We start from the raw sequence: 14,156 nt of genomic DNA, 5'->3' as shown, positions 1-14,156 counted from the left end.
GGTAAACGCTGCATATGTTGGCTCAATCTGAAATTACCTTTAGATTTCAAGCGCACTATAGCGCTGAACTTCGGCGATATAGATTGAATTGAGTCCTTACTTGTATTTGTGGCTGTTGACGCATAAGGTCGTGACCTCTCCACTTCTGACATTATAAAGCCTGTTGTTCAGCTTATGCATGCTTTTGTTCCAGCCCAGCTTTTTTTATTTCTGTTTTTAATTTTTATTTATTTCCTGATTCCATTGATGAAAATGAAATAACTTGAAACTCATGAACATGCATTAACTGCACATGAGTTAATTAGTGTAATCAGTTTGTTCACAGACACTGTAGATCTCCAGGAATAGGGTTGGTTGGTGACCACTGAACTTTTCTCTGGGTCTGCAGGGTAGGAACTGTGAGACTTCTCTGAACGTGTGTGTCAGTAACCCCTGTGTCAACGGGGGCACTTGCCAAATCAATGAGGAGGAGGAGGGGGGATACCGCTGTGCCTGTCCCTTTGGCTTTGACGGTCCTACCTGCCTGACCAACATAGATGACTGTGAAGATAATGACTGTGAAAACGGAGCTACCTGTATAGATGGAGTCAACAACTATACCTGCCTCTGTCCACCTTACTACACAGGTAACACACTTTACACTATAGACCAGCCTTCTCTCTATTGCTGTTGAGTTGACCTATTGGGTTGCAATTTATCATCCATAAATGTAATACCCCTCTCTCTCTCTCTCTCTCTCTCTCTCTCTCTCTCTCTCTCTCTCTCTCTCTCTCTCTCTCTCTCTCTCTCTCTCTCTCTCTCTCTCTCTCTCTCTCTCTCTCTCTCTCTCTCTCTCTCTCTAGGGGAGGTGTGTGAGGAGATGGAGGATGTGTGTGCTCCAGGTCTCAATCCATGTCAACACCAGTCTACCTGTCTCATCACGTCTACTGGACCCCAGTGAGTACACAATGTCAACGTTTGTGTATGTGAGACATAAAGATTTGCGTTGTCAATGCCTAGGCTTAAGCTCAGTGGGCTAATGCTAACGTTTGTGTGTGTTGCAGGTGTGTGTGTTCTCCGGGCTACGTCGGTGATGACTGCAGTGTGGACTACGATGACTGTGAGGAGAATCGCTGTCAGAACAAAGCTCAGTGTGTCGACCAACTCAACGGATACTCCTGCTCCTGCCCCGATGGCTACAGGTGAGGCACAAACACACACAAACAAACACACACACACACATACAGAAACCTTAGAACTCACACACAACTTAGAACACTATCAAGCCATCTGTGGTATAAGGTTACTACTTCTTCTTATCAGCGGTGAAGTTTCTAACATCTCTGAATCTATCATTTTGACTTACTGACCTCTCTCTCTCTCTCTCTCCTCGCAACTTCCCCTCCCTCTCCTCCCGCAGTGGTCAGTTGTGTGAGGTGCCCCCCTCCCCGCGGTCTCTGTGTGACCTGGCAGACTGCCAGAACGGTGCCCCGTGTGTGGAGCGGGCAGGCCGGGCACTGTGCCAGTGTCTCCCTGGATTCGGAGGGCCTCGCTGTGAGAAGCTGGTCAGCGTTAACTTTGTAGACAGAAACTCCTACCTGCTGCTCTCTGACCTCAAGAACTGGCCCCAGGCTAACATCACACTGCAGGTATCTAACATCTCACTGCAGGTACTGTAACACACACGCACAGGCTAAATGTGTACACAGTGCGCACACACACACACACACACACACACACACATACACACACACACACACTACAGTGTAGGTACTGAATTAACAATTCAACAGGCATGTGTTTGAGATCCATGCATGTACAGTAACTTGGACTTTTGGACTGTGACAGTGATGTCAAAGGGATATTTGCATACCTTTCATTCTATTGTGATATCTGTCCCCAGGTGTCGACAGCGGAGGAGAACGGTATCCTGCTGTATAATGGAGACAATGACCACATCGCTGTAGAGATGTATCAAGGTCACGTTAAGGTCAGCTACGACCCTGGCAGCCAGCCTGGACACGCTATCTATAGGTAAACACACACGCGCAAACACAAACACACACGCACACATAATCACACAGACTACACACACACACATACACACACACAGACAAACACAAATACATAAGGGGCGGCAGGTAGCTTAGTGGTTAAGAGTGTTGTGCCAGTAACCGAAAGGTCGCTGGTTCTAATCCCCGAGCCGACTAGGTGAAAAATCTGTCGATGTGCCCTTGAGCAAGGTACTTAACCCTAAGAGCGTCTGCTAAATGACTAAAATGTAAATAAGCACAAGAGTAAATGTTTAAGAACAACCAAATTATTACATCTGTCTGTTTCTCCCTCCCTCTCTCTCTGTCTGCTTTCTCCCTCCCTCTCTCTCTGTCTGCTTTCCCCCTCCCTCTCTCTCTTTATGCAGTACTGAGACGATCAACGACGGTCAGTTCCACACGGTGGAGCTGGTGACCTTTGACCAGATGGTGAACCTGTCCATCGACGGGGGTCTCCCCACCACCATGGACAGCCTGAGGGGGGTCCGGCCCCTGAACGGGGAGGCTCCGCTATACGTGGGGGGTAGGGGCCCTCTCCAGAACACACCTCCTTCCTCCTCCTCTGCTGCAGGCACTACAACTACTACACTACTGTCAATGTCACCCCCCACTGCAACCCAACCCCAACACCAACCCACCACCACAACCAACCTCCCATCCCAAAACCACAACTACCGCAAGCGAGCCATATCGTGACCCAATCCTGCAACCTACCCAACTCCAAACCTAAATCCACCCAGTCCATCCCCCATTACGACTGTGTTTGTTAGAGCACGTCCAGCATACAAACAACGCGCACACACACTTATGAACACACGTATAAGAAAACACACTGATAAAGCCTTACAATATAAACCCCATACACACGTATACACACTCAGCAACACTGCAAAACAGGTGTCTAATATAGTGCACAGCAGTAAACCCCATGACCCTTGGCCCTATGAGCATCACCCCTTAAGGACTGCAGTGTTCAGGATACATACAGTATTCCTACCATATAATACATACTATATAGTCTTCTATTCTATTTCTGTGATTCCTACTATTTCCAGTTTTCATTCATCCTTACTAAACACATCCCTTTAGATCTCTATCTCTGTCCTACCAGACACAGTCTTCACTCTGGATATGTGATGTGGTATATTTGCATGGATGATGATTTCCTTGTTTCTTTTCATTTTCTTATTTTTTCACTTGTTAGTAATTCTCTGTAACCCGACTAGCCATTCTTGATATCAAAGCATTGATGTGTTGAAACAGAATTGATCTGATATCAGAAATGGCTGTGTGTCCAGAGTTTGTGATGTGATGTTTTGGTGCTGTGATGTGCTGTACTGTGGTGTACTGTACTGTGGTGTACTGTACTGTGGTGTACTGTACTGTGGTGTATGTTTGTGACTGTTGGCCACTGTATAGAAGAGTACGATACACATCACCCAATACCCTTTCTCCTTTTCACTGTCCTCTATTTCAAAGATGCTGTTTTGGAATTGAATTAGTGTCAAATCACTGTATTATATCAGAGAGAGTGTTGAACTACAAATAGTCAAATGTAATTTATTTAATTTAATTATTTAATCACATTTTTATTAAAAGATCGGGAAATGGGCCCGGCTCTATATTTCTGGCAATACTTTCCCTCCCTACTGGCTCAGTAGCATATTTATTCATTTTGGACCAACATGTCCTATAAATCAAATGTTGATGTTAGTGGGAGTTTTGGAGGATTCGGCCCCTAGTTCCCCTAACTTCTCGTAATGAAGTTGTATTTTGGCTCCACTTCTATCACATTGCTGCAGTATATTCACATGCACATGGCTCTTTGAAAAAGCCTCCTCTTCATTCATTACCTCCATACCAGTCCTGTGTTAGCTGTTTCTCTTCTTCCCCTGCTTACCACTCACATACATCTCCCTTCTTCCTCCCCCTCCTCCTTCTCCTCTCTCTCCTCCTCCTCCTCTCTCTCCTTCTCCTCTTCTCTCTCCTTCTCCTCCTCTCTCTCCTCTTCCTCCTCCTCTCTCTCCTCCTCCTCCTCTCTCCTTCTCCTCTTCTCTCTCCTTCTCCTCCTCTCTCTCCACTTCCTCCTCCTCTCTCTCCTCCTCCTCCTCTCTCCTCCTCCTCCTCTCTCTCCTTCTCCTCTTCTCTCTCCTTCTCCTCCTCTCTCTCCTCTTCCTCCTCCTCTCTCCTTCTCCTCCTCTCTCTCCTCCTCCTCTCTCTCCTCCTCCTCTTCGCTCTCCTCCTCCTCCTCTCTCTCCTTCCCTCCTCCCTCTCCTCCTCCTCCTCCTCCTCTCTCTCCTTTTCCTCCTCCGCCTCTCTCTTTCTCCTTCCCATCCCCTCTCTCCTCCCTCTCTCTCCCCCTCCTCTCTCTCCTCCTCCTCTCTCTCCTCTTCCTCCTCCTCTCTCTCCTCCTCCTCCTCCTCTCTCTCTAATTGCCTCCTCTCTCTTCTCCTCCTCCTCCTCCTCTCTCTCCTCCTCCTCCTCCTCTCTCTCCTCCGCCTCCTCTCTCTCTCTCCTCCTCCTCTCTCTCTCTCCTCCTCCTCTCTCTCCTTCCCCTCCTCTATCTCCTCCTCCTCCTCTCTCTCCGCCCCCTCCTCTCTCTCCGCCCCCTCCTCTCTCTCCTTCCCCTCCTCTCTCTCCTCCTCCTCTCTCTCCTTCCCCTCCTCTCTCTCCTCCTCCTTCTCTCTCTCCTCCTCTCTGCTCCTCCTCCTCTCTCTCCTCCTCCGCCTCTCTCTCTCCTTCCCCTCCTCTCTCTCCACATCCTCTCTCTCTCTCCTTCCCATCCCCTCACTCCTCCTCCTCCTCTCACTCCTTCCCCTCCTCTCTCTCCTTTCTCTCTCTCCTCCTCCTCCCTCTCCTCTTTCTCTCTCTCCTTCTCCTCTTCTCTCTCCTCCTCTCTCTCTCCTTTTCCTCCTCTCTCTCCTTCTCCTCCTCTCTCTCCTTCCCCTCCTCTCTCTCCTCCTCCACTCTCTATCTCCTTCCCTCCTCCTGCTCTTTCTCCTTCCCCTCCCTCCTCCTCCTCCTCTCTCTCCTTCTCCTCCCTCCTCCTCTTCCTCTCTCTCCTCCTCCTCTCTCTTCTCCTCCGCCTCTCTCTCTCTCCTTCCCCTCCTCTCTCTCCACCTCCTCTGTCTCTCTCCTTCCTCTCCCCTCTCTCCTCCTCCTCCTCTCAATCCTTCCCCTCCTCTCTCTCCTTCCCCTCCTCCTCCTCCTCCTCCTCTCTCTACTCTTCCTCCTCTTCTCCTCCTCTCTCCTCTCTCCTCTCTCCTCCTCCTCCTCCTCCTCCTCCCCCTACTCTCTCTCCATCCCCTCCTCTCTCTCCTCCCCCTCCTCTCTCTCCTTCTCCTCCTCTCTCCTTACCCTCCTCTCTCTCCATCTCCTTCCCCTCCTCTATCTCCTCCTCCTCCTCTCTCCTCCCCCTCCTCTCTCTCCTTCCCCTCCTCTCTCTCCTTCCCCTCCTCTCTCTCCTCCTCCTCTCTCTCCTTCCCCTCCTCTCTCCTTCCCCTCCTCTCTCTCCTCCTCCTCCTCCTCTCTCCTCCTCCTCCTCCTCCTCTCTCTCCTTCTCCTCTCTCTCCTCCTCCTCTCTCTCCTCTATCTCCTCTCTCCTCCTCCTCTCTCTCTTCCTCCTCTTCTCGCTCCTCTATCTCCTCTCTCTCCTCCTCCTCTCTCCTCCATCTCTCAGGTATGCCTGTGGACGTCCACTCGGCAGCCTTCCGGCTCTGGCAGATCCCGAATGGCTCCAGTTTCCACGGCTGCATCCAGAACCTGTATATTAACAACGAGCTGCAGGATTTCACCAAGACCCAGATGAAGCCGGGCGTGGTGCCAGGCTGTGAGCCCTGTAGGAAGATCTACTGCCTGAATGGTATCTGCCAGCCGGACGGGGCACAGGGACCAGTCTGCCACTGCCAGCCGGGCTGGAGCGGACCACACTGTGACCAGCCTGCCGCCAACACATGCCAGGGCAGCAAGTAAGAATAGACCACTAGGGTTATGATGATAATGCATTGCAAGTCTCAAACTGCAATTCATATTAACAGTTTAAGATAAGTCTTTACATATGTTCCACCCAAGCCTCTCAGTCTGACATACACTATACAGTGAGGGAAAAAAGTATTTGATCCCCTGCTGATTTTGTACATTTGCCCACTGACAAAGAAATGATCAGTCTATAATTTTAATGGTAGGTTTATTTGAACAGTGAGAGACAGAATAACAGCAAAAAATCCAGAAAAACTTATTTCAAAAATGTTATGAATTGATTAGAATTTTAATGAGGGAAATAAGTATATGACCCCTCTGCAAAACATGACTTAGTACTTGGTGGCAAAACCCTTGTTGGCAATCACAGAGGTCAGACGTTTCTTGAATTTGGCCACCAGGTTTGCAAACATCTCAGGAGGGATTTTGTCCCACTCCTCTTTGCAGATCTTCTCCAAGTCCTTAAGGTTTCAAGGCTGACGTTTGGCAACTCGAACCTTCAGCTCCCTCCACAGATTTTCTATGGGATTAAGGTCTGGAGACTGGCTAGGCCACTCCAGGACCTTAATGTGCTTCTTCTTGAGCACTCCTTTGTTGCCTTGGCCGTGTGTTTTGGGTCATTGTCATGCTGGAATACCCATCCACGACCCATTTTCAATGCCCTGTCTGAGGGAAGGAGGTTCTCAACCAAGATTTGACGGTACATGGCCCCGTCCATCGTCCCTTTGATGCGGTGAAGTTGTCCTGTCCCCTTAGCAGAAAAACACCCCCAAAGCATAATGTTTCCACCTCCATGTTTGACAGTGGGGATGATGTTCTTGGGGTCATAGGCAGCATTCCTCCTCCTCCAAACACAGCAAGTTGAGTTGATGCCAAAGAGCTCCATTTTGGTCTCATCTGACCACAACACTTTCACCCAGTTCTCCTCTGAATCATTCAGATGTTCATTGGCAAACATCAGACGGGCATGTGCAGTGGGGAGAACAAGTATTTGATACACTGCCGATTTTGCAGGTTTTCCTACTGACAAAGCATGTAGAGGTCTGTAATTTTTATGATAGGTACACTTAAACTGTGAGAGACGGAATCTAAAACAAAAATCCAGAAAATCACATTGTATGATTTTTAAGTAATTAATTTGCATTTTTTTGCATGACATAAGTATTTGATACAGCAGAAAAGCAGAACTTAATATTTGGTACAGAAACCTTTGTTTGCAATTACAGAGATCATACGTTTCCTGTAGGTCTTGACTAGGTTTGCACACACTGCAGCAGGGATTTTGGCCCACTCCTCCATACAGACCTTCTCCAGATCCTTCAGGTTTCGGGGCTATCGCTGGGCAATAGGGACTTTCAGCTCCCTCCAAAGATGTTCTATTGGGTTCAGGTCTGGAGACTGGCTAGGCCACTCCAGGACCTTGAGATGCTTCTTACGGAGCCACTCTTTAGTTGCCCTGGCTGTGTGTTTCAGGTCGTTGTCATGCTGGAAGACCCAGCCACGACCCATCTTCAATGCTCTTACTGAGGGAAGGAGGTTGTTGGCCAACATCTCGCGATACATGAACCCATCCATCCTCCCCTCAATACGGTGCAGTCGTCCTGTCCCCTTTGCAGAAAATGCATCCCCAAAGAATGATGTTTCCACCTCCATGCTTCACGGTTGGGATGGTGTTCTTGGGGTTGTACTCATCCTTCTTCTTCCTCCAAACACGGCGAGTGGTTTTTACTAGATTACTTGTAGTTTTTCATGTTGTCTGTCTGTAATTTTTTTGTAATGACTTGGTGCTGCCTATCTTGGCCAGGACGCTCTTGAAAAAGAGATTTTAAATCTCAATGAGCCCTTCCTGGTTAAATAAAGGTTAAATAAAAAAAGTGGAGTTTAGACCAAAAAACTATATTTTTGTCTCATCAGACCACATGACCTTCTCCCATTCCTCCTCTGGATCATCCAGATGGTCATTGGCAAACTTCAGACGGGCCTGGACATGCGCTGGCTTGAGCAGGGGGACCTTGCGTGTGCTGCAGGATTTTAATCCATGACGGCGTAGTGTGTTACTAATGGTTTTCTTTGAGACTGTGGTCCCAGCTCTCTTCAGGTCATTGACCAGATCCTGCCGTGTAGTTCTGGGCTGATCCCTCACCTTCCTCATGATCATTGATGCCCCACGAGGTGAGATCTTGCATGGAGCCCCAGACCGAGGGTGATTGACCGTCATCTTGAACTTCTTCCATTTTCTAATAATTGCGCCAACAGTTGTTGCCTTCTCACCAAGCTGCTTGCCTATTGTCCTGTAGCCCATCCCTGCCTTGTGCAGATCTACAATGTTATCCCTGATGTCCTCACACAGCTCTCTGGTCTTGGCCATTGTAGAGAGGTTGGAGTCTGTTTGATTGAGTGTGTGGACAGGTGTCTTTTATACAGGTAACGAGTTCAAACAGGTGCAGTTAATACAGGTAATGAGTGGAGAACAGGAGGGCTTCTTAAAGAAAAACTAACATGTCTGTGAGAGCCGGAATTCTTACTGGTTGGTAGGTGATAAAATACTTATGTCATGCAATAAAATGCAAATTAATTACTTAAAAATCATACAATGTGATTTTCTGGATTTTTGTTTAAGATTCCGTCTCTCACAGTTTAAGTGTACCTAAGATAAAAAATTACAGGCCTCTACATGCTTTGTAAGTAGGAAAACCTGCAAAATCGGCAGTGTATCAAATACTTGTTCTCCCCACTGTATATGTGCTTTCTTGAGCAGGGGGACCTTGCGGGCGCTGCAAGATTTCAGTCCTTCACGGCGTAGTGTATTACCAATTGTTTTCTTGGTGACTATGGTCCAAGCTGCCTTGAGCTCATTGACAAGATCCTCCCGTGTAGTTCTGGGCTGATTCCTCACCGTTCTCTTGGTCATTGCAACTCCACGAGGTGAGATCTTGCATGGAGCCCCAGGCCGAGGGAGATTGACAGGTCTTTTGTGTTTCTTCCATTTGCGAATAATCGCACCAACTGTTGTCACCTTCTCACCAAGCTGCTTGGCGATGGTCTTGTAGCCCATTCCAGCCTTGTGTAGGTCTACAATCTTGTCCCTGACATCCTTGGAGAGCTCTTTGGTCTTGGCCATGGTGGAGAGTTTGGAATCTGATTGATTGATTGCTTCTGTGGACAGGTATCTTTTATACAGGTAACATGCTGAGATTAGGAGCACTCCCTTTAAGAGTGTGCTCCTAATCTCAGCTCGTTACCTGTATAAAAAACACCTGGGAGTCAGAAATCCTTCTGATTGAGAGGGGGTCAAATACTTATTTCCCTCATTAAAATGCAAATCAATTTATAAAAAATTTTACATGCGTTTTTCTGGATTTTTTTGTTGTTATTCTGTCTCTCACTGTTCAAATAAACCTACCATTAAAATTATAGACTGATCATTTCTTTGTCAGTGGGCAAACGTACAAAATCAGCAGGGGATCAAATACTTTTTTCTCTCACTGTATATACAAAAATATATGGACACCCCTTCCAATTAATGGATTTGGCTATTTCAGCCACACCCATTGCTGACAGGTGTATACAATTATTGTGAAGTGGAAACGTCTAGGAATAACAACAGCGGAGCCGCGAAGTGGTAGGCCACACAAGCTCACAGAACGGGACCGCTGAGTGCTGAAGCGCGTAGCGCGTAAAATCCGCCTGGCCTTGCTTGCAACACTCACTACCAAGTTCCAATCTGCCTCTGGAAGCAACGTCAGCACAATAACTGTTTGTCGGGAGCTTCATGAAATGGGTTTCAATGGCCAAGCACCAAGTCTAAAATCACCAGGCGCAATGCCAAGCGTCGGTTGGACTGGTGTAAAGCTCGCCGCCATTGGACTCTGGAGCAGTGGAAACGCGTTCTCTGGAGTGATGAATCACGTTTCACCATCTGGCAGTCTGACGGACGAATCTGGGTTTGGCGGATGCCAAGAGAACTCTACCTGACCGAATGCATAGTGCCAACTGTAAAGTTTGGTGGAGGAGGAATAATGGGGCTGTTTTAATGGTCGAGCTAGGCCCCTTAGTTCCAGTGAAGGGAAATCTTAACCCTACAGCATACAATGACACATTCTAGACGATTATGTGCTTCCAACTTTGTGGCAACAGTTTGGCCCTTTCCTGTTTTAGCATGACAATGCCCTCGTGCACAAAGCAAGGTCCATACAGAAATGGTTAGTTGAGATCGGTGTGGAAGAACTTGACTGGCCTGCACAGAGCCCTGACCTCAACACCATCGAACACCTTCGAGATGAATTGGAACGCTGACAGTGAGCCAGGCATATTCACCCAACATCAGTGCCTGACCTCACTAATGCTCTTGTGGCTGAATGGAAGCAAGTCCCTAAAGCAAAGTTCCAACTTCTAGTGTAAAGCCTTCCCGGAAGAGTGGAGGCTTTTATAGCAGCATAGGGGGGAACAACTCATTTACATTTACATTTACGTCATTTAGCAGACGCTCTTATCCAGAGCGACTTACAAATTGGTGCATTCACTCCATATTAATGCATATGATTTTGTTAGAGGAGCAGGTGTCTACATACTTTTGGTCATGTAGTGCATAATGATTGAATGATTAATTTATATTCCCTCTCCCTAGGTGTGTGCATGGGAAGTGTATTCCCTTTGACCTGCAGTCGTACCGCTGCGAGTGTGTGGAGGGTTACCGGGGTGCCCTGTGTAACCAGCAGGGGGAGCTGTTTAACACCTGCCACAGCAACAACTGCAAACACGGACGCTGCCAGATCTCTGATACAGGAGATGCCTACTGCCACTGTGAGGCCGGATACATCGGCAACCTCTGTGACGCAGGTAGGAGACACACACACACACACACACACACACACACACAATTATTACTACTGTGGATACACCAGAGAGCTCCATGATGCAGATAGGAGATAGAGAGAGTTTGTTTTTCTCATTGGGGACTGTCTGGCATCCTAGTTTACTTAGATTGTCTCTGTTGTCACTTGTCTTTGATACAAATATCTATATTTCCGCCTACAGAGTCAGTGTCTCTATCTTTCCTCTCCCTACAGAGTCAGTGTCTCTATCTTTCCTCTCCCTACAGAGTCAGTGTCTCTATCTTTCCTCTCCCTACAGAGTCAGAGTGTCTCTATCTTGCCTCTCCCTACAGAGTCAGTGTCTCTATCTTTCCTCTCCCTACAGAGTCAGAGTGTCTCTATCTTTCCTCTCCCTACAGAGTCAGAGTGTCTCTATCTATGTGGTCCTCTGTAGCTCAGCTGGTAGAGCACGGCGCTTGTAACGCCAAGGTAGTGGGTTCGATCCCCGGGACCACCCATACACAAAAATGTATGCACGCATGACTGTAAGTCGCTTTGGATAAAAGCGTCTGCTAAATGGCATATTTATTATTTTTATTTATCTATCTTTCCTCTCCCTATAGAGTCAGAGTGTCTCTATCTTTCCTCCTACAGAGTCAGTGTCTCTATCTTTCCTCTCCCTACAGAGTCAGAGTGTCTCTATCTTTCCTCTCCCTAGAGAGTCAGTGTCTCTATCTTTCCTCTCCCTACAGAGTCAGAGTGTCACTATCTTTCCTCTCCCTACAGAGTCAGTGTCTCTATCTTTCCTCTCCCTACAGAGTCAGAGTGTCACTATCTTTCCTCTCCCTATAGAGTCAGAGTGTCTCTATCTTTCCTCCTACAGAGTCAGAGTGTCTCTATCTTTCCTCTGCCTACAGAGTCAGAGTGTCTCCATCTTTCCACCCCCTACAGAGTCAGAGTGTCTCTATCTTTCCTCTCCCCACAGAGTCAGAGTGTCTCTATCTTTCCTCTCTCTACAAAGCCAGTGTCTCTATCTTTCCTCTCCCTACAGAGTCAGAGTGTCTCTATCTTTCCTCCTACAGTCTCCTGAGTGGCGCAGTGGTCTAAGGCACTGCATTGCAGTGCTAACTGTGCCACTAGAGATCCTGGTTCGAATCCAGGCTCTGTCGCAGCCGGCCGCGACCGGGAGACTCATGGGCGGTGCACAATTGGCCCAGCGTCGTCCAGGGTAGGGGAGGGAATGGGCGGCAGGGATGTAGCTCAGTTGATAGAGCATGGCGTTTGCAATGCCAGGGTTGTGGGTTCGATTCCCACGGGGGGCCAGTATAAAAAAAAAAAAGATATGTATTCACTAACTGTAAGTCGCTCTGGATAAGAGCGTCTGCTAAATGACTAAAATGTAAATGTACAGAGTCAGAGTGTCTCTATCTTTCCTCTCCCTATAGAGTCAGAGTGTCTCTATCTTTCCTCTCCCTACAGAGTCAGTGTCTCTATCTTTCCACTCCCTACAGAGTCAGTGTCTCTATCTTGCCTCTCCCTACAGAGTCAGAGTGTCTCTATCTTTCCTCTCCCTACAGAGTCAGTGTCTCTATCTTTCCTCCTACAGAGTCAGAGTGTCTTTCCTCTCCCTACAGAGTCAGAGTGTCTCTATCTTTCCTCTCCCTACAGAGTCAGAGTGTCTCTATCTATGTGGTCCTCTGTAGCTCAGCTGGTAGAGCACAGCGCGTGTAACGCCAAGGTAGTGGGTTCGATCCCCGGGACCACCCATACACAAAAATGTATGCACGCATGACTGTAAGTCGCTTTGGATAAAAGCGTCTGCTAAATGGCATATTTATTATTTTTATTTATCTATCTTTCCTCTCCCTATAGAGTCAGAGTGTCTCTATCTTTCCTCCTACAGAGTCAGTGTCTCTATCTTTCCTCTCCCTACAGAGTCAGAGTGTCTCTATCTTTCCTCTCCCTACAGAGTCAGTGTCTCTATCTTTCCTCTCCCTACAGAGTCAGAGTGTCTCTATCTTGCCTCTCCCTACAGAGTCAGTGTCTCTATCTTTCCTCTCCCTACAGAGTCAGAGTGTCTCTATCTTTCCTCTCCCTACAGAGTCAGAGTGTCTCTATCTATGTGGTCCTCTGTAGCTCAGCTGGTAGAGCAAGGCGCTTGTAACGCCAAGGTAGTGGGTTCGATCCCCGGGACCACCCATACACAAAAATGTATGCACGCATGACTGTAAGTCGCTTTGGATAAAAGCGTCTGCTAAATGGCATATTTATTATTTTTATTTATCTATCTTTCCTCTCCCTATAGAGTCAGAGTGTCTCTATCTTTCCTCCTACAGAGTCAGTGTCTCTATCTTTCCTCTCCCTACAGAGTCAGAGTGTCTCTATCTTTCCTCTCCCTAGAGAGTCAGTGTCTCTATCTTTCCTCTCCCTACAGAGTCAGAGTGTCACTATCTTTCCTCTCCCTACAGAGTCAGTGTCTCTATCTTTCCTCTCCCTACAGAGTCAGAGTGTCACTATCTTTCCTCTCCCTATAGAGTCAGAGTGTCTCTATCTTTCCTCCTACAGAGTCAGAGTGTCTCTATCTTTCCTCTGCCTACAGAGTCAGAGTGTCTCCATCTTTCCACCCCCTACAGAGTCAGAGTGTCTCTATCTTTCCTCTCCCCACAGAGTCAGAGTGTCTCTATCTTTCCTCTCTCTACAAAGCCAGTGTCTCTATCTTTCCTCTCCCTACAGAGTCAGAGTGTCTCTATCTTTCCTCCTACAGTCTCCTGAGTGGCGCAGTGGTCTAAGGCACTGCATTGCAGTGCTAACTGTGCCACTAGAGATCCTGGTTCGAATCCAGGCTCTGTCGCAGCCGGCCGCGACCGGGAGACTCATGGGCGGTGCACAATTGGCCCAGCGTCGTCCAGGGTAGGGGAGGGAATGGGCGGCAGGGATGTAGCTCAGTTGATAGAGCATGGCGTTTGCAATGCCAGGGTTGTGGGTTCGATTCCCACGGGGGGCCAGTATAAAAAAAAAAAAGATATGTATTCACTAACTGTAAGTCGCTCTGGATAAGAGCGTCTGCTAAATGACTAAAATGTAAATGTACAGAGTCAGAGTGTCTCTATCTTTCCTCTCCCTATAGAGTCAGAGTGTCTCTATCTTTCCTCTCCCTACAGAGTCAGTGTCTCTATCTTTCCACTCCCTACAGAGTCAGTGTCTCTATCTTGCCTCTCCCTACAGAGTCAGAGTGTCTCTATCTTTCCTCTCCCTACAGAGTCAGAGTGTCTCTATCTTTCCTCCTACAGAGTCAGAGTGTCTTTCCTCTCCCTACAGAGTCAGAGTGTCTCTA

General features: G+C 47.8%; 1 protein-coding gene across 1 annotated transcript in view; it reads left to right on the top strand.

Moving 5' to 3' along the window:
• The window catches only part of LOC311100898 (slit homolog 1 protein-like), a gene marked incomplete at both ends in the record, with an annotated part of 199,253 nt that overhangs the window by 166,905 nt on the left and 18,192 nt on the right, over positions 1-14,156 (top strand). The window contains 8 exons of the mRNA XM_084141886.1: positions 389-626; positions 843-936; positions 1,044-1,181; positions 1,400-1,649; positions 1,883-2,013; positions 2,399-2,553; positions 5,710-5,998; positions 10,636-10,847. Of these exons, the coding sequence (XP_083998012.1) occupies positions 389-626; positions 843-936; positions 1,044-1,181; positions 1,400-1,649; positions 1,883-2,013; positions 2,399-2,553; positions 5,710-5,998; positions 10,636-10,847 (1,507 nt within the window). The remainder of the gene's footprint in view (positions 1-388; positions 627-842; positions 937-1,043; positions 1,182-1,399; positions 1,650-1,882; positions 2,014-2,398; positions 2,554-5,709; positions 5,999-10,635; positions 10,848-14,156) is intronic.

Source organism: Coregonus lavaretus, assembly GCF_964263955.1.
Source record: "Coregonus lavaretus genome assembly, chromosome: 25".
Classification (NCBI taxonomy): Eukaryota; Metazoa; Chordata; class Actinopteri; order Salmoniformes; family Salmonidae; genus Coregonus; species Coregonus lavaretus.
Note: the sequence above shows the minus strand (reverse complement) of the source record. Positions and strands in the feature narration are given on the sequence as shown.